The sequence below is a fragment of the Salmo trutta genome, chromosome 21, assembly GCF_901001165.1.
Source record: "Salmo trutta chromosome 21, fSalTru1.1, whole genome shotgun sequence".
Lineage (NCBI taxonomy): Eukaryota > Metazoa > Chordata > Actinopteri > Salmoniformes > Salmonidae > Salmo > Salmo trutta.
In genome coordinates, this window is record NC_042977.1 from 30,522,968 (window position 1) to 30,550,961 (window position 27,994).

At 40.3% G+C, this 27,994-nt stretch overlaps 2 protein-coding genes across 2 annotated transcripts; both read left to right on the forward strand.

The window, feature by feature from the left end:
• Positions 1-622: 622 nt before the first annotated feature.
• LOC115157142 (forkhead box protein Q1) lies at positions 623-2,299 on the forward strand. Its single transcript, XM_029705127.1, has one exon. The coding sequence runs from the start codon at positions 838-840 to the stop codon at positions 1,735-1,737; it is 900 nt and encodes a 299-aa protein (XP_029560987.1). The 5' UTR covers positions 623-837; the 3' UTR covers positions 1,738-2,299.
• A 5,657-nt stretch (positions 2,300-7,956) lies between these two features.
• Positions 7,957-11,379, forward strand: foxf2a (forkhead box F2a). Its single transcript, XM_029705128.1, has 2 exons — positions 7,957-9,560; positions 10,682-11,379. The coding sequence occupies exons 1-2, from the start codon at positions 8,564-8,566 to the stop codon at positions 10,855-10,857; spliced, it is 1,173 nt and encodes a 390-aa protein (XP_029560988.1). The 5' UTR covers positions 7,957-8,563; the 3' UTR covers positions 10,858-11,379.
• Positions 11,380-27,994: the final 16,615 nt, after the last annotated feature.

The window sequence follows — 27,994 nt, forward strand, 5'->3', positions numbered from 1 at the left end:
TATCCCCAACACTGCTTGTGATGTCCTCTCTACACTAACCATAGTTTAATAAGTATGGAATTCCCACACACCAGCATAGGACAACTGAATGTTAACTATTTATAATGCCATTTTAAGTTTTCAGCCTTTTACAGTAACATTATGTTTTTTTCAGTGGAGGCTGCTTGCATCAAATAGGGCATTATTAAGTGTATCTGCAGACATATGATGGCCAAACTGAAACATTTGAAGAATTCAAACAAAACGATAATAAATCAGGTATAACTCTCCATAATGATGGTATCATTCTAGACAGAAGGGATGGAAAGGAAATAACGCCACCTGTTGTCTCAGGTGAAATACTCCAGAGGTGTCAACTTCCACATCCTGATCGAGTTACACATGAAAGGTAGCCTATACTTGTCTTGTTATGCTGAAAACAGGAGGGTGAAAGGGCTATTCATCGCAATCGTATTGCTAAACAAACATTTACATTAAAATAGATATGATGATTTACGATATGTCGTAAACATTGAGAGTGCATGATATTTCAGTTGTTCCAAAATATCCATATCATTATCTAGCCCCGCCTAGTTGGGTTGGTACTGAGGTGAGCCTGTGCTATAAACAGGTCACCAGACAGACAGGGGGTGAGACGAGCTAGTGAACCCAAAGGTATGAAGACGGTGACTTCATCAGGTACTTCTAGGATATTTTGACTGAAAGCGGTCTGCGTTTTGACACTTTTACGCACAAGACAAGACTTCATCTGAGGACGTGTCTGATTTTACTTGAGATTCCGATACAATTTGGATTTAAAACTAGCAGTAGGCTATAGGATAAATAATAATAGACAACATGAAACTTGAAGTATTCTGTGGAAACCACCACAACGAGGTGAAATCTTTGCAGGAGCTGTGCAGCGATGCCGAGGGCAGCGTCCGCTCGCCTCTCTCCGGTGAGGAGGAGTTGGGTTCGGATGGGGACTGCGTGGCGCACAGCCCGCCACCTGTCACACCCGGCGCAGACGGCATAGGCATGGGCAAACCGTACATACGGAGACCAAAACCTCCGTACTCTTACATCGCACTGATTGCCATGGCTATCCGTGACTCAACATCTGGTCGTCTGACTCTGGCAGAGATCAATGACTATCTGATGACAAAGTTTCCATTTTTCCGGGGCAGCTACACTGGTTGGAGAAATTCGGTGCGCCACAACTTGTCACTTAACGACTGTTTTCTAAAGGTCCTCCGGGACCAGTCCAGACCATGGGGAAAAGACAACTACTGGATGCTGAATCCTCACAGCGAGTACACCTTCGCTGACGGAGTGTTCCGACGCAGGAGAAAGCGCATCAATAAAAAGACAGGCAAAGAGCAAGACGTCTCTGACCATGCTGCCGACGAGAACGCGCAAGTCACCATAACATCCACACCACCAGCCACTACAACCGGACCCAGCAGTGTCAAGTTCTCCAGTTCCTTCGCTATAGACAGTATCCTCAGCAAACCGTTCAAGAGACAGGAGTGGGCAGAGGATTCTCCCACCGTTGCTGCATTAACGTGGCCCGGTTACACTCAGATGATGCCACACATTATGAGAGGATCACCTGTCGCCTTGCCACATCACGCCCAGTCGATGTTCCATGTGGACTCATTCGCTGCGCATGTGCTGAGGGCATACGGTGATGGATTTTATTCAGAGATGGACAATCGAAAAGACAGTTACCCCGCAGAATATTATTCAAAGGCATAATCAGTTTAACAGATCATCTCTACAGTACCAACGCCAACTACTTAAAAGAGCTGACGCTTACCACCTATTACAAATAGACAGTTTGTTGTCGTAATGGACCCGAGGGGTGTAGCAAATGGCATGATAACACTGGGTTTGCACTTGTGTACTTTGCGAGTTATTATTGCGTATCAACTAAATGCATTTTATTGCATTACCTTAAATTTGGACAACCAGTCACCTAGACAGGGCGTCGTATTATTTCATCAGGACATTTTAGTATGGACATTTTAGTGTGGGAAGGAGTAGACTTTATGTCATTCCTTTGAGGTTCTGTGGTAATTTCCCTTTAAATCAATGGCATTTCTTTGTGCTATACAGTGTACAGTTTATGATGTATAGATTATAGGCTATTTATGTCGTTGGTTTGTTGAAAAGTTGTTACTGTCGACAATCAGTTGACCTTCAGAACATGCTGTTTATAACATTTGGCATGTCATTTGTGCAAGTCGAGCTGTTTGTGTGTTTTTATTTTAAAAAACACGATTAATATTTGTAATAAAGAGTAACTTTAACGTTGAAATGTGATGTGTTTCTATCTTTATTATCTTATTGAATCAGATATACAAGATATCTGCGCTACAAGTTGTTTTCAAGAAAAATGATATTCAAAACCGCAAAATGCAGGGAACCTTTGAGAGATAGGCCTATTAATTTAAATCCCAACACACCGTCAAAACCACTGACAGGTGTATAGTGTAGGCCTGCAGGTGCATTTAAAAATAAATAAATACAATTGCCTAATCGACTTGGTCTAATATCCAACCCTTTTCAAAACACTGCTTTACCATTTCTATCAAGGCGACATATTATTAGGCAAATTGTATTCGCTCGCTGTCAAATTGAAATTGATTGGGACATGCGCGTGACATGATGCCTAATGCGTAAAGCTTCGTTGACTGAAAGCTGTCATTCAAAACGTATCCCTATCATTGTCAGCACTCAAACAATGAATGTGCTGTGTGAAACACGTTGATAATGTTGTAAATATTCTTACAGTACAGGCTATTGTCGTCTCGCCTAGACTTTCGCTGTGTGAAATAGCTTAAACACATTAAAAGAGAAAGCAAGGGAGGAAGGCCAGAGAAGGGAAATAAGGACGGACGGAAGTACAAGGAAGGAGGACCTGAAGATATCGAAAAGGGTTGCTAATGGTAGGCTAATGGTAGACTAATGGTAGACTAATGGTAGGCTATATATCACATCTCACTTTAATCAAAATCACTAAACATGATCCGGTCCCGCTTTAAATGACGTTCAGCTTATAAAGGCTTCATAAAACCTTCATAATGCCTTCATAAGCACAACATAAATGTGTTACAAACAATCTATAACCTTCTGTCATGCTTTATAAAGGGTTCCTAAATATGCCATTACTGTGTGACATAATCACCAATGTCAAATGTGACATAACCCACTATGTCGAATATGATATAAACACCTGCTTTATAAATTGTGACATATTGTGCTAAAAGATGGCAGACACTCTCTACCTTGAGGTCATAGTCACATTACACCTAATTTCATTCCCAGACCCTTCTTCTCAAAAGCGCGGAAGGGCTAGTAGACCAAACCACCAAACTTGGCCTTGTGCCAGGAAAAACATGACTCGTTTGTTTAATCTACCAACCAATCATCTCCTACAACACCTTCCGCCACGTGTCGTTTGCACTTCTGTCCTATCGGTCCGACGTCTTGGCAATAAAGATATGTTTTGTAACACGTATTTGGATAGATTTCCTCACACGCGCGACACACATTGACCATAGGTTGTAAGGGTGTAGTCTTTCTTCTTCTCGGTAAAGCCATTAAATAGCTAGCTATGTCCTTTGCTAATTAGCTAGCTGGCAGGTAGGGCCTGTTGTTTTTTCTCTCCCTTGAGGCCAGGGGGAATGGTTTCCACTAGATAGCACAGCCACAAAGTCAAAATTGGCTTAATTTTAAAAATTCATAAAAACAAAAATGAGCTTGTTGGTCTTCATTTAAGGTTAGGTTAGGCATAAGTTTAGCAGTGTGGTTAAATTGTGGAAATGGGCAGAGTTTAGCCACAATTATGACTTTGTGGCTGGGTTAACTAGTGACGACCAGGGGTAATGTTTTTGCTAGCAAAGAACATAGCCTGATGACAAATACTTTACTCAGTAAGGTCACTTCCGTCTAATTATATGGTCACTCCCACTAAGGTCCAGGTTTGAATGGTTGATATCCCAGGCTTATATATGATGTGTGAGCAATAGCGTTACATGTACTGTAGTCTACAAAAGGAAATTCAACATAAGGAACTTGAAAGTGTCTTTATTCTGGAACCAAGCTACATGTTCCTCAGTACACAAACAAGCACACAACAATATAACAAACCATACTGTGCAGGTGCTGGGCCCAGTCAGGTCTTTGACATATTCACCCACTCAGCCGCTGACTTCACCCACTCCCCCGCTGAAAGATCAGCCACAAAATGATGGCACCTTTGTAACAGGTTGTAATCAAGCCCTAGTCTCCATTATGGGAACAGAAGAGGAATATCTGTTGCGGTAGTCTCAGGTAGGACTACTCCAAATAATCTTGACTCTGACATACACACGCACACACACTTAAACTCAGGCTTTGCTGGTCCATCAACCCATCTAAATACCTCTCACACCGTACAGTAACCTGTAGATCATGAGAACCATAGATGTATAATCTATTTATTGGCAATGTATGTAGTGTCCTGTAATACTTTAAAGTGAGACTCCTTTGGTCAATCATAACACATCCATAAAGCCTCTATATCATGACACTGAACTTACTTTAAAGTCAGACACCTTTGGTCATTCATAACACATACAATGTATTAATGTATTAACACTTAGGGTATTTTCACTAACAACTAAAACAAATAAATATTAAAGACATCTTTAAACCATACATTTTCCTTTTATTTTTACATTTTTAAAACAATACAAATACATTAAGTTTAAAAAATTGAACATTACACAGGGCTACGAATAGCATAGCTTGTCCCTGAGCTGGTGGACAGATGGTTCTTGTCTCTACCTGCTGGAGGTAGGCTACTGCATGTTGGTTCCAACCTTAAAAGTAACAACAAAGAAAGTTAGCAGGTCTGTTAGGAAATACCTTTGCCACACCATCTGGATAAGGACATTTCTGTGCTGAACCAGAAATGCTCTAAATGGGGGAGATGAGAAACTCATTTTGATTTGTTTTATTAGATTCCTCTTACATTTACAAATCTCATGACATGACTATGAGACATTGATGTTTATTGGGGGATTTGTATTTAGTTGAGCCTGTTAGTTAGCTACATTTTGTGTTGGTATAGTTAGCTAGCTGTGTAACTTAGCTGGCTAGCAATTGCTGTGAAGTCCCCAAAATTATTTTAAATAACAATTGAGGTAGCTATGTAATATAACTCATCTCTTAACTACTACAAACTAATTTAAATTACAATAGATAACGCTTAACTTACCATTTTTTTGCTGTCCAGTGGCACCACAAGTGGGAATTTGATTTGCGAATTCCATCACATGGGGGCTTACTGCAGAAACACCAGTTAACCAAACAACAGTGCATGCTTTAAAAGGGAATTAAAGGGAAACTACACAAAAAAATGTACGTTTCTAAGATTTTTCCCAGACCTCTTAAGGGGTCCACTGATGCATTTTAAGCATTGTTGTGAACACAGAAAATCTAATTTTGGGGTTTCTCCATTAAAAAAGTGTGAAAAAAGTGTGAGAAAACCAGAAAAAAATTGGGGAAATCCGAAACCTTGAAAAATAAATCCAAGAAAATGGAATTTGCGGACATTTTTTTAAAGAATTAGGCAAAATATAAAAACGGATTTAAAATGCACTACTAAGTTTTTTTTTTTGCTATGCAAGATTGCACTTTAGAGCGTGTCATCGTGCAGCACAGAATTATATGGAAAGTTAAGGTCAGGTCCAATATTGGCTATGCACCCAAGACGGAAAGAGGTTGGGCCATCCTAGAAATGTTTTAGAGTAATATATATGCCATTTAGCAGACACATTATCCAAAACAACTTACAGTAATGCGTGCATACATTTTTACATATTGGTGGTCCCGGGAATTGAACCCACTATCTTGGCGTTGCAATGCTCTACCAAGATGCGTGACTAGGTTACTATGATTTCTAGAGCCTTTATTAAGCGTTGCTTATGCCACCCTTTATAAAGCACAGGTTTATGTCATATTTGACATAGTGGGTTATGTCACATTTGACATTTCTGGTTATGTCACACAGTTATGCCACATTTATGAACCCTTTATAGAGCATGAAATAAGGTTATATGTGATTTGCAACACATTTATGTAGAGTTTATGAAGTCTTTCTGAAGGCTTTATGAAGCCTGTATAAGCTGCAGGTCATTTAAAGCGGGACCAGTGATCCAATAACATTAGTACTATGCATTCAAATGTTTCATATATATTATTCTAGATTTAACGTAACATTGTTACCAATATCACAGTAGGCCCCTTCATATTTAGGCCTACTGCGTTACAATGATCATTAATAACTATCGTTATTTGCAAAAATAAGTTGGTATAATATTACTACTACTACTAATAATAACAACAACAATAATACATTCAGCTATTATGTTCTTTATATAAATTATGTTTATCATTATTAATGTGGCACAAATGTCATTATAAAAGTATTTTTCTGTGTCCGAGAAGCTTGCTGTGAGCGGATACAGATATTCAGTATACATATATTCTGTCTGAAGTTACAAATAGCCGACGCCTCAAATAGAGACACAAGAGCAGGGTGAGAGAGAATCACGAAGTAGACTTTAAGTGGATTTCAGTCCACATCGATTTTTGTTAGATTTTTACCAAGACGATATGGCAGTATCTCTCATTCTGTGCGTAAAATTTTCAAAGCCTTCCAAGTATTCTTCTGTGACTGAGACAAAAAGTTCCTTGAACCAGCTGTGCATCCTGAAGGCAGCGGGGTTATTATTGCCGGAAATTCTGAGGAGATGATGTTCTCTACCTTTGTTTTTATAATGAAAAATGATCTTATCTCCACATCCTTGTTTGGTTAAGAGTTTGAACTTGTCATTTCTAACTGTTGCATCAAAGCTATTGGCTTAAAATACCTTACTGTTATTACACATTGGGTAGGACAAATTGCTAACACCGCGTCTCCCAATAGCTTCAATGTCGTCATTAAATCTTTGACTTGATCATTTTTGTTATTTTCCTGTATTGCCTTATAGGAATATAAATGCATATTTGGGTTAAATTATATGAATTGAAATTGAACTTATCCTGATCACATTAATTGGGAGAGGCGACACTTCCTACCAGTTTTCGTTTGACCTTCTTTTTCTTTCCCAAACATAATCTCCTTACAAGCATTGTGTATGCATTACGCATGGTACAATGTTCCCCAGCATATGGGCACAATCGGCATGCATGCATGGTTTCTTCTTTTACATTATAAGAAGTAGGCCTAGACTCATTTGTTTAGCTTCTAAATAATTATAAACTCAAAACGACAGAACAATAACAACAAAATAACATCATAATCATCATCATTAGGGTACTATAAATATGGAAACATTTACATCTATCTCCAAGACCTCATTTGGATCTGTGCAATTAATTCACCTCTCGGGGGATATGATCCAGGCTCGAGCCCGTAAACTGACACTCGCGCGATGTGTGTGGTATACTGGCAGCGCCTGATGGAAAAAGCATGCTTCCACTCATGGCAAAGTCCTATCCTGAACATCACCCAACAAATTAACACGACAACTAAGGACTATTATTACCTTTGCTAGACAAAACCGCAAGCTCTAAGAAGCTCTGACTGTTCAGCAAAATACCATTATCTGTAGTTATCTGCTCTTCTTGGCTTTTTTCTCCATCTTCAAGTACATCATAGGTCCAATGTGCTATCATTCAAGCGCAACCTATTTTCAATAAGGACAACAGAGAGCATCATGAATGAACACAATAATGAAATCATTTGAATACTATCACAGTATATATATATATATATTGTATAACTTAACTAGAATTCTACTGAATAGAATAGGGCTATATTGTGTTTCTGTCTCACTGGTATGTAAGCAAGCGGTGTCATGGTTAATTTGGAACCATTGCCTTCATCCTTTGGCTGTTGCAGTGTTGACTGCAGTGTCTAAATAAGTTTGATAAATGGTGTGATTGCGTGTATTAGAGTTGTGAGGAGTGGGTGGGGGGAGGTCTCTGTTAGTCCTCTGCTCTGCGCTGTGTTATGTGTGGCTCTTGCTAGAATTATGTCTGGACGGAGGCCAGATCTGGCAGGGGTTGGATCTCGAGATCCTAGCGATTTCTTAGAGGGATTTAGCCGGGATCTATAGGGCAGAGAGAGATTGAATAATTGATAGCTGGTCGAGTTTTGTTTGGCCGAGTGGAAATGCGCAGGAAAGTCGAAGAGCTTTATGTTTCCCCTCTTAAAGGGTTCTTTCCAGAGATGGCCACAGTGAGACGGAGTTGGAGCAGCGGCCACACCGATACACAGCTGCTGTTCCTGATTAGAACAGCAATACACGTGCAGTGAATCGCCACTGGACACTAACTTCTTCGATTATCCATTTGGAAACCTATTTTTAGAACGTCTGAAGTAATTGACTGAAGAGAATTTGGTGTAGCCTACTTCTTAGACATTTCAGGTCAGTATTAGACATTTCAGGTCAGTGGAACAAGAGTCGAGCAAGGCATTGGTCATAGCCTACACTTGTCCTTCTGTGTCTCTAAAGTGGACGCAAACATGACGACTGAGAGCTCACAGCAACATCTGGTGCCGTCTCATCCTCTGAGATGCAGCCCAGCAGCCGGAGTGATGCACGCCACACTGATGAGCGCACAGCCAGTGGCGGAGAGCTCACCAAATGCATCAACCAAAGGGAAAAAGGGCAACTCTGGCTTGAGGCGACCTGAGAAGCCGCCCTATTCATACATCGCCCTTATTGTGATGGCTATCCAAAGCTCCCCGACAAAGACGCTTACTCTGGCTGAAATATATCAGTTCCTTCAGGCCCGTTTCCCGTTCTTTATGGGGTCTTACCAGGGCTGGAAAAACTCAGTGAGGCACAACCTGTCTTTAAACGAGTGCTTCATCAAACTGCCTAAGGGCCTCGGCAGACCAGGGAAGGGCCACTACTGGACTATAGACCCGGGCAGCGAGTTTATGTTCGAGGAGGGATCCTTCCGTCGCAGACCTCGCGGATTCCGTAGGAAATGCCAAGCTCTGAAACCAATGTATCGAATGATGAATGGCATCGGTTTTGGAGCGTCGATACTGCCCCAAAACTTTGATTTCCAGAACCCCTCCACGTCCTTGGCATGTCATGCCAACGGTTACAACCTGGACGTGATGGGGAACACGGTGTCAGGGAGCTACGACGGGCTGGGTGGAGGGCATCATGTCCCTCATATGTCACCAAGCCCCGGGTCCAACTACATGTCGGCTTGTCAGGTGGCGTCTAATGGAGACTACTGCCCGGACAGCAGTAGTAGCCCTTTGCACACCTCCCCGGCTGCGATGGCAGCGGGCACTTTGGACTGTCATTCACCCTACGCCAATGCTTCTCCCTATGCCAGTGCCCCCTCACACTGGGCATCACCTGGTATGTCTCCATATATCAAGCAGCAATCCCTGGCCTCAAACAGTCCCACATCCTCCGCCTTGCACTCCAGCATGTCCCCATACTCTCTGGAGCAAAGCTATCTCCATCACAACGGAAGGGACTCATCTGACATTTCAGGTAGGCTTTACTTTCCTGTCAATTTAAAACACAATCTTTAATTGGTGCAATATATGGCCAATTTTAAAATATACAACTCGTATACAACCAATTGTCCACTCCGATGGATAGTTTGCATTAAATAGTTCGTATTTATATGAGCTATTTCATTTGTAAGTAGTCGAGATGGGCAATTGCAAATTGCGAATCAGAGGGAAGTAGACATCTGGCCTAGTTAGGCAACACGGACATTACTCTGCGTGTCCACTTATGACCAAAATACTATTACAGAACTATGCAAATATGACGAAAAATAGAAACAATAAAGTCATATTTATAACAATATTAAAGCAAATGCTATTGCCAAGATTAACAGAATCATTCCCAATAAAGTTGAACATGTAGCCTAGATTTTATTTTCAAGTCCTTATTGAAAATGCTCCAAACAACAATATGTGACATGACAATAATATGACAACACCCAATTATGTGTAAATGAATATACAATATTATATCAATAATGTCAACACTGAATACAGTTTTACCAATCTATAAAAATGGTTTATTGTGACCATTGTGAACCTTTACGCAATGGTCTCCAAAAGGTATACACTTATTGAACAACACATAAATGGTATAACGATAATATTACTGAATTAAATAAATAGGTCCAACAGAAATACCACTGCTGTTTCTGAAATAGTTATAGATTTTACAGATATTGGGCTAAAGCAGCATTATCCCAATATTGTCGTGCACGTAATAAACAGAAGGCAAATTCAGGACTAAATAGAAAGAAAAGTATTTTTTCATATATTTAAAATATAATGAAAATAGAACGACACTTTTCCAGGAGGACATTCACAACATTTTGAAATGCTAGCCTTATATTTACAAATAGGTCTACTATTTTCACATTGTAAAAGTAATGTTTCATAAATTCGTTTGTTTTTCGTGATCATGTATGCTATAAAGCATGTTTAAGGAAAAACTGAAGCCTCCCATTTTAGAAAAATAATTGGAGTATATCCCATTTAGATAACACACGCCATGGATTGCAGTCATTATGTGTATTAGAATAAATTGGTGTAGTATTTACAAGGTTTGTGTTTGACTGTCACGTCTCTTCCATCTGTTTGCAGTGGGATTATCGCGATACTCAAGCCCTTCATCGCCAGTGTGTGACAGGAAAGATTTTTTTTTAAACTTTAACGGAATCTCTTCGTTTCACCCGGCGACTGCCAGTGGATCTTACTACCACCAGCTACATCACCATCACCAGAGCGTCTGTCAGGATGTCAAGCCATGCATCATGTGAAATAAACGCAATAAGACCATTGCCATCTTGGATGAACATCACATTAACTACACTATATAGAAGCTATACGCTTATACCATTTGTCCCTTGCCAAGTCCGGTACAAATGTCCGGTATCAAATATCTAAGATGATTAGCCAGGCACTCTATTTGTCTGGGAGAAGGTCTGTGTCACAACCCCATTCCGGAGAAATTAAAAACGAATGATTGCATTAAGTAAAAATTGGAAAAATGCATGTATTGCCATTGTCCAACACGTTGTCAATCACGGCTCAGACAGCTCTTCCATGCCATGATGTATTCAGGAGTTATTGTATCATTCAATATTGTAGGTTAGTGTGTGAGTACCAGTTATCACACGGATAAAATGCAATATCCAACCACATTAAATGTGTTTATTGAAAAATACATGCACATTCACCCCGGGTTATCTTTAGCTATTTGCACTTAAATCTAGACCCCAGAGTTTTCTAAAGATTTCGCTGTAGGCTACAGCAAGCCAATAAATATATATATTTTAAAACTGTTTGGGTTAGTTCCTATTCAAAGGTAAATGTATACAGCAAGGGAAATATTGCAAACCTTAATATAACTGTTGTTATTGTTATATCATACTATTTGAATTCAATGAATGCACTATTGACAAATAATTACAAATATATTAATACCTATAATGTATTATTCAGCATATACAAATGCAATGTTTGATTTAGTTATCAATCAGTAGCCTTTCCGAAACATGAATATTAGATGGACATTTCAATCAGAAGTGTAATCAAAGGTAAAGTTACATTGCAACATTGAGAATGGGAACCCTGGTAAATGGTGCATCGGGTAAAACACGAGAGCCAAGCAAATCCACATCGCTAAAATCTGATATCTTTCAAATAAAAGTATAGCTAAAATTACGATTACAGGCAGCACACTTTCTCCATACTACATACAACTGAAACCTATTACTAGTTTAACCCTCCTGTTGTGTTCGTTTCATGTTCATTAATTCTGTGTTCCCGGTCCAAAATGACCGCCCCATTATAGCTGATTATAAATCCATAATAATACATATATTATCACCTAATGTTGTGTTAGATCTTTTTGTCAACTTAAGTTCTTGTGAAAAGTACACGTTTTGAACTTCTATTTGCTATTTAAGGCCTGTAGGCCTCATTGACCTGAGCTCATACAACTCGTTTTTGAGTAAAGAAAGCATAATATATGGATTATTTTGACTATAACAAATACACAGATGAAACATATTGTGCTATTTATCACAGACTACTTTGGGTCGAAATGTAACAATGACTCTCTCCTCACCAGTGTCATGATGAAAGATATGATCAAGAGCCTCACATACAGTATATCGTTTGGTCATTGTGCTGCCACAGAATGAATTGTGAGCAAGGCCTCAAAAAAGCTTTATATACCAGAGCTGCGAGAAAAGTTCTATATATTACTGAAACAATGTTGCGATTGTTTGTGAGAATGCCAACATGTGTGGTTCCCGTGGGGAAAATATTCTATTGGGGAAAGGTTCCCGTGGGGGTTGCCATGGAAGCCAAGAAGGGGAGTGGCGTGTTTGTGTGTGTGTGTGTGTGTGTGTGTGTGTGTGTGTGTGTGTGTGTGTGTGTGTGTGCTCAAACACACATGCATGTGGGGGTCTGGGAAAGGGACGTGTGTACATCTGATGAATGGGCATGTGCCTGAACTCAATTTTATACAATAATTGTAGTCTCACCCATTCATTTCTAATGACCGGTAATTTTTGACCGGGAACACCACAGGTTTACAAAGTTACATAAAACACCCAAAATGTAATAAAAATCATCTAAATGTATTTTGTATTTTCAGATGCTCTGTGTGGACAAAGCCACGGAACCTTATGACAATCAGATTAAATGAAGTACATTTTTCAGAGAGAAACCTCATAAATCGGCCCAATTTGACCGGAACACAGCAGGAGGGTTAACATCGACAAATTTAGAACCATTACGTTTGAAAACGATCATCTCCTCATGCTAGAGATATTAAGATAAAATAGCTCATCTGAATGTTGTGCGCTTTCTTGCCGGTCTTCTCAACAAACATATGACTTGTACTCTACAGTGTTAATTGAAATGATTTAGTGAATTAATAGCCCGTGTGATCGACTATCTAACATGTTCATACTAATATGAACATATTGTTACAGAATTGTTACAGGATACATTTGACAAATAATCATGAGGACATTAGCGTACATTTTAAATAAAAAATGAGAGAAATCTGTGAAATGTGGACTTTGAAAATGCAGCATCCATTACAAACATTTAAACATACTTAGGCCTACTATTCAAACAATATTGTTTCTTCTCTAAATCCTGATTTATAAATCTGATTTGGATGAATGGCTCTGTTGTGTGTGGGCAGATATTTTCTAGATATCACTTGGTTTGACTTATTTTAAACAATAATAAACGTGTAGCCTACACGTTTGGATGAAATTGAGGCATAGTTGTGTAGAGAGAAGAGAGAAAGAAAAATATAAAAAAAAGTTGGAGAAGCTTCCTTTGTTGGCCTTTGTGAAATGAATAATAGCTAAAAGGCATCACTTGTTTTGCCTGAAATCTGCATAACTGAAACAATAGTGAAACAGAAGGTTACTCAAGTTTGGATTTGAGGCTATTAGTTATGCATACAATTTGGTCACAAGTCCCTCTATTGCAATGATGTAACGATGTCACCACCTAGTGGTACTGGTTTACCTGTACACCTCTCATGGACAGAGAAATGTGTAGAGGGATATTATTTTAACTTTGTATTTGTATTTATTAAGGATCCCTATTAGAAGCTGTGGTCAAGCAACATTAAGGCAGTTATATACAGTTTAAATATTACATGACATTACATTTCATAACACTTTACCCAATACATTTAATGTGTTCCCTCAGGCCACCACTCCACAGTCACATATTTACAATACAACATCCATGTGTACGTGTGTGTAGAGTGCGTGTCTTATCATGTGTATGTGTGTCTGTGCCTGTGTGTGTGTCTCTTCACAGTCCCCGCTGTTCCATAAGGTTTATTTTTATCTGTTTTTTTAAATCTGATTTCACTGCTTGCATCAGTTACCTGATGTGGAATAGAGTTCCATGTCGTCATGGCTCTATGTAGTACTGTGCACCTTCCATAGTCTGTTCTTGACTTGGGGATTGTGAAGAGACCTTTGGTGGCATGTCTTGTTGGGTATGCAATGGTGTCTGAGCTGTGTGCTAGTAGTTTAAACAGAAAACTTGGTGCATTCAGCAACACATCTTACAAAAATTAGTAGTGATGAAGTCAATCTCTTCTCCACTTTGAGCCATGAGATATTTACATGCATATTAATAATGTTAGCTCTCCGTGTACATTTAAAAGCCAGCCGTGCTACCTGTTCTGAGCCAATTGTAATTTTTCGAGGTCCCTCTTTGTGTCACCTGACCATATGACTGAACAGTAGTCCGGGTGTGACACAAGTAGAGTCTGTAGGACCTGCTTGTTGATAGTGTTGTTAAAAAGGCAGAGTAGTGCTTTATTATGGACAGACGTCTCCCGATCTTATCTACTGTTGTATCAATATGTTTTGACCATGACAGTTTACAATCCAGGGTTAGTCCATCCAGGGTTACTCTAAGTCAACTCAACTTGCTCAATTTCCACATTATTTATTATAAGACTTAGTTGAGGTTTAGGGTTAGGTGAATGACTTGTCCCAAATACAATTATTTTCGTTTTAGAAATACTTAGGACTAGCTTATTCTTTTCCACCCATTCTGAAACTAACTGCAGCTCTTTGTTAAGTGTTGCAGTGATTTCACTTACTGTAGTAGCTGACGTGTAAAGTGTTGAGTCATCTGCATACATAGACACTATACTCAAGGCCAGTGGCATGTCATTAGTAAAGATTTTAAAAAGTAAGGGGCCTAAACAGCTGCCCTGGGGAATTCCTGATTCTATCTGGATTATGTTGGAGAGGCTTCCATTAAAGAACACCCCCTGTGCTCTGTTAGACAGGTAACTCTTTATCCACAATATAGCAGAGGGTGTAAAGCCATAATACATATGTTTTCCCATCAGCAGACTATGATCAATATTGTCAAAAGCCGCACTGAAGTCTAACAAAACACCTCCCACAATCTTTTTATCATCAATTTCTCTCAGCCAATAATCAGTCATTTGTATGTGTGCCATGCTTGTTGAATGTCCTTCCCTATAAGCATGTTGAAAGTCTGTTAAAATAGCATTGTATCTGGTCAAACACCATTTTCCCAAAGGCTTACTAAGGGTTCATAATAGGGGCATATATGCGGGTTGGACATGATGCAGACAATTACATTGATTGAAACTACAATCTATCTGCAATATTAAAGCTGATTTACCCCCTAAAAAAAAAACAAAAAAAAAAAACAGGCTGATTGGTTGGCTATTTGAGTCAGTAAATGGGGCTTCACTATTCTTGAGTAGCGTAGTTCTTGAGTTACTTTTGCTTCCCTCCAGGCCCGAGGGCACACACTTTCTAGCAAGCTTAGATTGAAGATATGGCAAATAGGCGTGGGAATATAATTCGCTATTACCCTCAGTAATGTTCCATCCAAGTTGTCAGACCCCAGTTGCTTGTCATTGCTGATAGACAACAATATTTTTTTCACTTCTTCCACACTCACTTTATAGAATTCAAAATGACAATGCTTGTCATTCTTAATTTGATTAGCTATACATGGATTTGTAATTTCAGCATTTGATACTGGCATTTCATGCCTAAATTTGCTAATCTTGCCAATGAAAAAATCCTTAAAGTAATTGGCAATATCAGTTGGTTTTGTGTTGAATGAGCCATCTGATTCAATGAATGATGGAGCTGAGTTTGACTTTTTGCCCAAAATGTAATGTAAGGTGCTCCAAATCTTTTAACTACCATTCTTTATGTCATTTATATTTATTTCAGAGTGGTTTCTTCTTTTTATTCAGTTTAGTCACATGATTTCTCAATTTGCAGTACGTTTGCCAAGCGGTTGTACAGCCAGACTCATTTGCCATTCCTTTTGCCTCATCCCTCTTAACCATACAGTTTTTAGAGTAATTTTCTTAACGGGTGCATGCTTATTACTAACTGGAATAAGCAATTTCATAAATGTGTCAAGTGCAGTGTCTGTTTGCTCCTCATTACACACCACGGACCAACAAATATTTTTTACATCAACAACATAGGAATCACAACAAAACATATTGTATGACCTCTTATACACTATATTAGGCCCAGCCTTCGGAACTTTGGTTTTCCTAGATATGGCTACTATATTGTGATCACTTCATCCGATGGATTTGGATACTACTTTAAAGCAAATTTCTGCAGCATTAGTAAAGATGTGACGCTCCTCAGCCCGGAGCCTCCAGCGACGCTCCCCAGCCCGGAGCCTCCAGCGACGCTCCCCAGCCCGGAGCCTCCAGCGACGCTCCCCAGCCCGGAGCCTCCAGCGACGCTCCTCAGCCCGGAGCCTCCAGCGACGCTCCTCATCCTGGAGCCTCCAGCAATGCTCCTCAGCCCGGAGCCTCCAGCGACGCTCCTCAACCCGGAGCCTCCAGCAACGCTCCTCAGCCCGGAGCCTCCAGCGACGCCTCTCAGCCCGGGGCCTCCAGCGACGCCTCTCAGCCCGGGGCCTCCAGCGACGCCCTCTCAGCCCGGGGCCTCCAGCGACGCCTCTCAGCCCAGAGTCTTCGGAACAGGAGCTACGCCCAGAGCCAGAGCCACCTCCGTAGTGGGAAGATTGGTGAAGGGGGGGTGTAGCACAAGAACCGTCGTTGATGGTGGCCACCCTCCCTTCCCTCCCTTTAGGTTTGGGGTTGGTTTTGTGTTTTTTTGTGTTTTGGAGGTGCAGTCGGGGTCTGCACCTTTTGGGGGGGGGGGGGGTACTGTCACGTCCTGACCAGTAAAGGGGTCATTTGTATTGTAGTATGGTCAGGGCGTGGTAGGGGGTGTTTGTTTTGTGTGTTTTGGGGTTTTTTGGTTCTAGGGGATTTTGGTTCTAGTTTTCTATTTCTATGTTTCTTTTTCTATGTGTGGCCAGGTATGGCTTCCAATCAGAGGCAGGTGTCTTTCATTGTCTCTGATTGGAAGCCATACTTAGGCAGCCTGTTTTTCCTGTGTCTTTGTGGGTGGTTATTTTCTGTATAGCCTGTGTGCCTTATGGAACTGTTTATTGTCGGTTTGTTATTTTTTGTTTAAGTGTTCACTTTATTTAAATAATAAAAGAAGATGAGCACTTTACCCGCTGCGTTTTGGTCCCCCTTCACCGACACCTGTGACAGCGACACAATAGTAGGGATTAACTGAATTGGGCTTGGGTCATTGATAAGTAATTGTCTCAAAGCACCCTTATAACGCTGTGAAAAGATCCAGGAACCCAAATGATTGGGTGTATCCAATCCTCCTTATAAAACAAGCTTTGTTTCCAGAAGGTATCAAAAAGGTCAATTAATGATACACCCAAAGAGCGGTAATAGACTCATAGCCAGTTAAGGAGGGCTAAAAGTCTGCTGAAATGTTCATTCCCACAATTTAGGGAGGTCACAGGGCCAGATATTATGGGGAATTTGTTGGTGTCAAGCAGAGACCCTATCAGTTCTTTGAAATCTTCAGCTGTTCTGAGCGGCCCTTCATAATGTCATTGAATCTCACATGAACCATGATAGACTACATTTCATGATGCAGGTTTAAAATGTTTGGGAGCAGCTTATTGATGTCCTGTGCTCGTGCTCCTGGATAGCGCAACATTTTTGCTACAGGGACTGAGACGTTTCTTACTGTTGAACTGCCCAATACAACGGCCGGAGAAGGGGATGGAGAAATCTGCCCATTCCTACCCCTCACACAATTCAATGAAACTTTCACGGGCCCACGAGAAGCAGGATAGCATACGCCCACTGCTTCCAACAATAGGTTCAGACCTCTCACAGCAGGAGATCCCCCGTCAGATCCAGAGAGAGGGAAAGGAGCCTAACTCGATGACAAAGCCGCTGCTGGAGTCAGCACAGCCGTTGCAGACACAACCAATTCCAGCGATGAAGGCGCAGGTAGAACAGGCACCAGTGCAGCTATTCCTTATGTCATTCTTAGCATCATGCCTCTGCCTTCGGTTTCCACAAATTGTGACATGGGACCAGCACTGAATGTAACAATCCTCTTGCTGTTCTCCGTCTACTCCACTACAAGACAGAGGAGGAGAAGCAGATGGAGACGACTTCCTTGGCAGGCAAGTTCCAGGTAGCACAGGCCATTCGGATGGGGACAGATGACAAGATGAGGAAACATCCATCAGGCACGAGCGGCATCCAGCCACAGGAGTTGAGGAAGTTCCAATTTGCGTTTTCTCCATAAGTTTGCGCAGAATTGAAATTTGAGAGGATGTAATCATATTGGGAATATTGGTATTTAATTACCCAGAGTAGTAGTTAAAGTAATCTGCAGCTATACAACCATCAAATATATACCTCTGATGTCTGGAATGTGAAATGGTTCAGCTTCAATACAACGTCTAGACACTGGTAGGTGCTAGTGATCCTTTCCTATTTCATGGGCATGATACATACCTGAACATATAGACAAGACTCAGTCTTGAGCTTTCCCTCTGCCTCATTCATTACCAGGCTTACAGCTTTTCTATATGACTGGCCAGCCAGCAGCAACAACTGACCTCCAAGATTCTCAAATTGTGGTTCATACAAAACAGGTTGAATCTGCAGTTGAATGGAAATGTATCTACTATATCATGAAGGTAAATGGTATTGGATTATTCTGCTTAGCCGTAGTGGATCCGAATTGAATTTGAACCAAAACAACCAGAGGTTGGTTCATAATTTCATAATATACTGTATATGGGGTCTATGTCGACTCTGGCTGGGGGTCTATTCATTGTGAAAGGAAGAAAATGAAATAAATAATTTTCAAAGTACAGTATGTGTAACCACACAAAGTTATGCAGCTAATGGCAGTTACTTATTAAAAAACCCACAGTCCTATCAATCTAATCTGAGTTTAGATTATCATCAACATCATCATGAAAAATGCCCATTGAACCACAAGAAAAAATAAGAATGGTAAAAGTGCTCTTTCATCATCTGCAGTCATTTTTCAAATCTAAACATCCTACTTTCCGCTAACAGCATCAGCAGATGTGCATGATTCATTGTGTGAGAGTATAACATTCAGAAAATACTAACATTTCAGAAACGTTAATGCAGAAAACTTTTTTCTATTTGTAAATGCATTGACAAAACTGCCCCTTAACATTATAGAGATCTTATCCCTATTGTATAGATCATCATTGCACTGCAGGTTATGTTAAATTATTAATAATCTGGATGGTCCAAAAAGGCAACCCACTTCTGCAGCTATAAAATGTTTAGAGAAGTTTTTCTTCCGACTGACTTGAGAGAGCTGGTGGTTGATTGATTTGTTTGCACTCAAAGACAGGGCGAACAGTGGCTTGCAAAAGTATTCACCGTCTTGGCATTTTTCCTATTTTCTTGCCTTTCATCCTGGAATAAAAATATATTTTTGGGGGGTTTGTATCATTTTGGGGCAGCAGGTAGTCTAGTGGTTAGAGCATTGGGCCAGTAACCGAACGGTTGCTAGATCGAATCCTTAAGCTGACAAGGTAAAAATCTGTCGTTCTGCCCCTGAACAAGGCACTGTTCCCAGGCCATCATTGTAAAAACGAATTTGTTCTTAACTGACAGGCCTAGATAAATAAAGGTTAAATATAAAAATCAATTTAACTTACAAAACATGTCGACCACTTTGATGATGCAATTTTTTTTAAATTGCGAAACAAACAAGAAATTACACAAAAAACTGAAAACTTGAGTGTGCACAGCTATTTACCCCCCCAAAGTCAATACTTTGTAGAGCCACCTTTTTCAGAAATTACAGCTGCAAGTCTCTTGGGGTATGTCTCTATAAGCTTGGCACATCTAGCCACTGGGATTTTTGCCCGTTCTTCAAGGCAAAACTGCTCTAGCTCCTTCAAGTTGGATGGGTTCCGCTGGTGTACAGCAATCTTTAAGTAATACCACAGATTCTCAATTGGATTGAGATCTGGGCTTTGACTAGACCATTCCAAGGCATTTAAATGTTTACCCTTAAACCACTTGAATGTTGCTTTAGCAGTATGCTTAGGGTCGTTGTCCTGCTGGAAGGTAAACCTCTGTCCCAGTCTAAAATCTCTGGAAGACTGAAACAGGTTTCCCTCAATTTCCCTGTATTTAGCGCCATCCATCATTCCTTCAATTCTGACCAGTTTCACAGTCCCTGTTGATGAAAAACATCCCAACAGCTGGATGCTGCCACCACCATGCTTCATTGTGGGGATGGTATTCTCAGGGTGATAAGAGGTGTTGGGTTTGTGCCAGACATAGCGTTTTCCTTAATGGCCAAAATTTAGTCTCATCTGATTTTAGTCTCATCTGACCAGAGTACCTTCTTCCATATGTTTGGGGAGTCTCCCACATGCCTTTTGGCGAACACCAAACATTTTTGCTTATTTTTTCTTTAAGCAATGGCTTTTTTTCTGGCCACTCTTCCATAAAGTGAGTTTGGGTGGGCGGCCCTTTCTTGGCAGGTTTGTTGTGGTGCCATATTCTTTCAATTTTTTAATGATGGATTTAATGGTGCCTTGTGGGATGTTCAGAATTTCAGATATTTTTTTATAACCCAACCCTGATCTGTTCTTCTCCAGAACTTTGTCCCTGATCTGTTTGAAGAACTCCTTGGTCTTCATGGTGCTGCTTGTTTGGTGGTGCCCCTTGCTTAGTGGTGTTGCAGACTCTGGGGCCTTTCAGAACAGGTGTCTATATACTAAGATCATGTTAGATTGCACACAGGTGGACTTTATTTAACTAATTATGTGACTTCTGAATGTAATTGTTTGTACCAGATCTTATTTAGGGGCTTCATAGCAAAGGTGGTGAATACATAAGCACGCACCACTTTTCCATTTTTTATTTTGAAGAATTTTTTCACACAAGTAATTTTTTTCATTTCACTTCACCAATTTGGACCATTTTGTGTATGTCCATTACATGAAATCCAAATAAAAACCTATTTAAATTACAGGTTGTAATGCAACAAAATGCCAAGGGGGATGAATACTTTGCAAGGCACTGTATGTATCTCTCTCACAATCCGTAGGCTACTTCCAATTGGTGGGTCCCTTACACATTAAGCATTTACAGTCACACAGGCCTACCTCTATCCATAGGACTCCTGTGGAACTCATCACCTGATGGCATGGCCTCCTAGTCCTCCCAGGTATAGGTGAATGTTCCATTAGATGTCTGAATCCCCACCATACTCCTCTTTGCCACAGGCCTCCATCCTTGCCACAGAAAAGCAGTGTATCTCTCTGTTGAAGAAATAAAAGGTCAAATAAGTGGGATATTTTCCAGATAATGTAATATGTATAGACTGTGTAGCTCAACCTGGCTTTCACTACTACTTTCAATGCTGTCTAATATTCCTTCGACAACAATAACAACCAGCACCAGAAACTACTAGCAACACCACTACATATCTTTATGATTCACAATCCATCATAAGTCTATTAACCCAAAACTTCTGAGGGTTTTTGTTAGGCAAAAAGCAGTCCAGCTGCCTTAATCATGCCTCATTAGTGAACCATCGCCTCATATGAAGCCCTGACATGATGAAAAGATCGGTGTTATGTATGATTGATGATGGATAGATTCAGAATTCAGCCTGCCCATTGCCATTTGAGACAAGACAGGGCTCTTAAAAACTGGATTCTTGAGGGTGATTGCTTGACGTTTCAGGAAGGTAAATGAAATTAATTTTTCTTCAAAAGTCTCAGTGTAAAATGTTCCCTGTAGTTGGGGAGCCGGGTGCTTTAGAAAATAAAGAAATCTCTGACTGGGACATCTATTGGTTCAGCTGTGGCTGGGTATTTCCAATTATTATCCACTTTGCTCTGATGGTCAGCCATCACCTGGCAATGATGCCCTGACTCTATTTTAAAGACTATTTTCTGCAGGATAAAGGCATTATTTTCGTAGATACATTACTACATGAGCCTGGTTCCTCTCTAGGTTTCTTCCTAGGTTCCTGCCTAGGTTCCTGCCTTTCTTGGGAATTTTTCCTAGTGACTGTGCTTCTACATCTGCATTGCTTGCTGTTTGGGGTTTTAGGCTGGGTTTCTGTTCAGCATTTTGTGACATCGGCTGATGTAAAAAGGGCTTTATAAATAAATTTGATTGAATTTGATTGATTGCATTAGGGGTTGTGGCTGCGTGTGGCTCAATACTGAGGTAAGATTCCTCAAGTGAAACAGCAACCGCAACGTGGAAGTTGATCAAAAATGTGTTTATATTGATACAACTAAACCTGGTGGGGCAATACATGCCAACATTAGAAAAAGCTGAAGTTTAACCTGGACCTCAGTCTCAAAATGTGCATCAGCCAATTACAATCGTCGACATAGTTGCACATAATAGAACGCTACATTTTAGCTGGTCCTGTCAGTAACCTGGCACATGTTAGCCCTATGCTAACCTCACCAGCTGACAGTGATTATTTCTTGCAACAAATTCTGCATCAGCCTATCAAAGATCTTAGACTTTATATCCACCAACCTGTGGCATTTCTTAGGTCATCTTGGCCACCAGAGAAATATTTAAAACCTCCAAATTCAAGGTTTACTTTTGTTCCACTAGGTCTGTAAAATGTAGTGTCCCAATAGGCTATTGTATGATGCATCCTTGATTAGGCTACGTTACAGACAAAATTAAAAAGGCAAGTTTTCGCATATAAGCTTTTGCCTGTCAGTTTCACACACATTGATAAGCTTTCACAGCAATACAAATGCAGGAGGATTACACATGTACGTTTATAAGTTAAAGACACTCGTGGTCATGTCAAATAGCTGTAATTTACCCCTTACTGCAATCACTAATTGGTGGCGTGATTCACTAAGGCGGTAAAGCCCAGACACGGCCCAGAGACGACAGTTAGTCAGAAGCCCCCTCGGGGCAAGGTTTTTATTTGAGGAAAGAACTCTCAAGTCAAATAATGCATATGTGACAAAGTAGATGACGTTGGAGGCCTACATTTAGGTGATGACTACTAGGCCACAGCAATGTATTTGGCCGAAAGGCTCAAGAAAGACGTAGTTCCGTATTAAATTCATTCTAAATCTTCATTTTCAAGCGTTTGGCTGCACTTCACTTCTCAACACACTAACACAATAAATGTAATTCTACATTTCAAAGGGGGAAAAAACTCATATGGGACTCAAGCACCTGCCACAATCTGTGATAAATAAGAGGAACTAGGTGTTCAACACTGGAAGCTACACTAAACTAAAATATGAACACAAAATGTAAAATGTGGGTTCTATGTTTCATGAGCTGATAAAAAAAATCCCTGAAATTATTTATCTTAAATTTTGTGCACAAATGTGTTTACATCCCTGTTAGTGAGCATTTCTCCTTTGCCAAGATAATCCATCCACCTGACAGGTGTGGCAAATCAAGAATCTTATTAAACAGCATGATCATTACACGGGTGCACTTGTGGTGTGGACAATAAAAGGCCATTTTAAAATGTGCAGTTTTGTCACACAACACAATTCTACAGATGTCTCAAGTTTTGAGGAAAAACTCATTCTGATTGGTTGGGCCTGGCTCCCCAGTGGATGGTCCTGGCTGCCAAGTGGGTGGGCCTATGCCCTCCCAGCCCAACATAGCTGCACCCCTGCCCAGTCATGTGAAAACCATAGATTAGGGCCTAATCCATTTATTTGAATTGACTAATTTCTTTATATGACCTGTACCTCAGTAAAATCCTTGAAATTGTTGCATGTTGCATTTATATTTTTGTTCACTATATATGGCCAGTCAGTCGAATGCACGTGATCTAGTATGATTATCAGAATCTACGGGTCAGAAGGGAGCTTGATATTTTCCAGTGAGCAACATCTGCCATCAATCAACAAACAACTGTTTTGAGGTAACTAAATCTGCTGCTCTAACGGGATATCAATTATTAGGCTATCGCTAAAGTTTTTTTATGTCCTCCCGGTGGCGACACGTCATTCAGGTGGCAGAGCCCCACCTGTTCAGCTAAAATAATAATAATAATAATAAAATCAAATAAATTATTGCCTGATTTGCACTCGGAATTCCAAGTCGGGTACTCTGGCCTCTTTCTAGAGCTCCGACCTGAAGATCACTGACGTTATGATTCAACCTTGTTTTTTCAGAGTTCCCAGTTGTTTTGAAAGCACCAAGAATCCAGAGAATGCCAGACTTTGATGACAAAGTTTGATGACAAAATTTGCTCATGAAGGACCACTGCACCAGCTTCCTGTTCAAGTGAGCACAACAAGGTGAGTCCAAAAATGTATTGTATGCTGCTGCATAAATTATGTAATATGCCAGTGAGATATGTATAATGTATCTAACAAAGTAATACTAAGTGTATGTTGTGTACTAAGCTGTTAGCTGTTGGTGGTGCACATGTACTAGCTTCATTTTATCATGTGTTTTAATTTCAATATCGTGCTTTTCAGAATATCTTAAACTTGACACTACTGCTCACCATTTCCTGTAGACAACAAGCTGTCAGGTTGCTTCTTAAGGAGATTAACTACCTAGCCCTCACAATCTTTTTGTTGCTAAGGCTTTGAAAACACGGCAGAAGCCGAAAAGTAAAATTTGACAGCATCATTATCAGGTACAATGTCAATATAAGGTTGTTGGCCTAACTAACTCAAATATACTAAACTGAACAAAAATATAAATGCAACATGTAAAGTGTTCCCATGTTTCATGAGTTGAAATAAAAAATCCCAGACATTTTCCATATGAACAAAACTCTTATTTCTTTAAAATGTTGTGCACAAATTTGATTACATCCCTGTTAGTGAGCATTTCTCCTTTGCCAAGATCCTCCATTCACCTGACAGGTGTGGCATATCAAGAAGCTGATTAAACAACATTATCATTACACATGTGCATCTTGTGCTGGGGACAATAAAAGGCCACTTTTGATGTGTAGTTTTGTCCCACAACACAATCCCACAGATGCGGGAGTGTGTAATTGACATGCTGACTGCAGGAATGTCCACCAGAGCTATTGCCAGAGAATTTAATGTTATTTTCTCTACCATAAGCCACCTCCAACATAGTTTTAGAGAATTTGGCAGTACGTCCAACCGGCCTCACAACCGCAGACCACGCGTAACCACGCCAGCCCAGGACCTCCACATCTGGCTTCTTCACCTGCGGGATTGTCTCAAGAGGGGGAGGTTTGGGGAGTGCTGAGGATTATTTCTGTCTGTAGTAAAGCCCTTTTGTGGAGAATAACTAGTTCTGATTGCCTGGGCCTTGTTCCCCAGTCTGTGGTCCTGGCTGCCAAGTAGGTGGGTAGGTGGGCCTATGCCCTCCAAGGCCCACCCATGGCTGCACCCCTACCCAGTCATGTGAAATCCATAGATTAGGGTCTAATTTATTTATTTCGATTTCCTTATATGAACTGTTACTCAGTAAAATCTTTGAAATTGTTGCATGTTGCATTTATATTTTTGTTCAGTATACATCGACATAGTTTAACAGCACAATGACAATAGTAAACCTTGCACCAATTTGTAAGTCGCTCTGGATAAGAGCGTCTGCTAAATGACGTAAATGTAAATGTAAATGTATGTAGCCTATAGCCTGTTTTAGATAAACATCATCATCGAATTGTAAGAGCTTTCATTGTCTGCGTATATGCCCCCTTTATTTATCCTACGGTTCTGACTTGGTGCACAGGGAGAATACTGTAAGAACGGCACATGTTCTGAATTCTGGCGCTATACACTACAAAAGTGCTGAACAAATAGTTATATTGACTACGTCCATCCTAGCTCGCTCGTTAATGTCTTAATCGAAATGACGGATTCACTCTTATCCACTCGTCGTCCCCTCATGCCATAGTTTGTATATCTCAATTGTCAGTAGAAACCACATTTGTTTAAGCAAGTCAGCCATATCAGCTATGCTTTTTGAAGGCAGTAAATGAGGCTGAATGAACTGTTTCGCTTCCAGACAAGGATCCGCTGATAGCCAGGTGTAGCAGTGGTAAGGATTCACTCCATTTTGCTGAAAAGAAAGCTCTGCTGTTGGGACAGCTTTATGTAGGCCCTAACAGTTTGTGGGCATATTTGTCACTGTTAGAGTGAAATTAATGTATTATTTAGTGTTGTGTTGTGTAGTGGCTTTGCTAGCATGCGTCTAAAAAACAAATTGGGGAGTTTGCCCCACCAAGATTTATATGCTAAAATCGCCACTGTGTCCTCCATTGCCGTTATTTATTTATTGCCAAAACGACAATAGAAGCCAAGTTAAATATAATATGGACATAAAACACATGGGGGCAGTAGCATCAATTCTATGAAACAGCCCAATCAGCAGCAAAGACAAATTCTAAGTGCCCAACTAAAACTTCTGTCAAAGACAGCCCTTGACATTTACCCACACTGAAATAAACGTAATAAGAGTACAGTAATAGGCTATGTCTGGTATATTTTATGAGGTTATTGTGTGATGGTTGTCAGCAAATTTAGGACAAAATCGAGTCATTTAAGAAGTGGGTTGGATAACTTTGGTGTAATTCCCTGGGGAGTTGCTTCTTGCCTGGACCTCCGGTGGCTCAGTGCAGTCAAGCAACAACAACAAAAAACATTGCTGAGATTTAAAGCTATGGCGACAATTTCAGAATGCGTCAGGCTGTTACTACAATTTCAAGAGTCTTGGTTCAACGAAAAATGTCATTGTCGAGTCAGTATAAATCTTTGTGCATGTTATGTGTGTGGGAGCAAGTGAAGTGTACTTGTGTGTGTGTTGAAGTGTCAGTGTGCGTGAGTGTGTAGAGCCCTGTGAGTGTGCATAGAGACAGTGCAAAAATAAATATAAATAATACAAGGGTCAACTCAGCTAGTCCATGTAGCCATTTAGCTGTCTTATGGCTTGGGGATAGATGCTGTTCAGGAGCCTGTTGGTGTCAGACTTGATGCACTGATACCGCTTGCCGTGTGGAAGCAGAGAGAACAGTCTATGGCTTCGGTGGATGTAGTCTTTAACGATGTTTGTGGCCTTAATTTCACATCGCCTGATATAGAGATCCTGGATGGCCAACCAGGTCACTTGTGATAAGCATTTGCCTCTGATTCCAAAGGTTGCAAGTTCAAATCCAGCGATATATAGTTTTTTTATTTCTGCTTTAAGACGATCCCAAACCTTAACCATTTGGAGTTAACGCCTAATCTTAATATTTAGGAGTTAATGCCTAAACTTCCAAAGGTTGCAAGTTCAAATCCAACGATAGAAAGTTGTTTTTTAGATTTTAGTTTTAAGCCTATCCAAAACCTTATGCCTTAATCACACCTACAGCGTCATTGCACAAAATGTAACGCAGCAATATCTGGATATGTGTGCAACAAAAGTTCAACATTCACCTTCTGCTATCATTTCTATCAAGTCGTTTATGTATACAATGTGATGAATACATTCGATAAATCCAACGTATGCACCACACAGAACGCACTGCAACTGCCTCTGCAATGCTGCAAGGCAAACAACGCATTTCATTGGAAATTAATGTACTTCTGGTGTACCAAAATGCAAGATCAAATCAAATCAAATTGTATTAGTCACATGCTCCGAATACAACAGGTGTAGACCTCACAGTGAAATGCTTACTTACGAGCCCCTAAACAACAATGCAGTTTAAAAAAATATGAGTAAGAATAAGAAATAAAAGTAACATGTAATTAAAGAGCAGCAGTAAAATAACAATAGCGAGACTATACACAGCGGAGTACCGGTACAGAGTCAATGTGCAGGGGCACCATTTAGTTGAGGTAACATGTACATGTAGGTAGAGTTAATAAAGTGACTGCATAGATGATAACAACAGAGAGTAGCAGCGGCGTGTAAAAGAGGGGGGGGGGGCAATGCAAATAGTCTGGGTAGCCATTTGATTAGATGTTCAGGAGTCTTATGGCTTGAGGGTAGATGCTGTTTTGAAGCCTCTTGGACCTAGACTTGGCGCTCTGGTACTGCTTGCC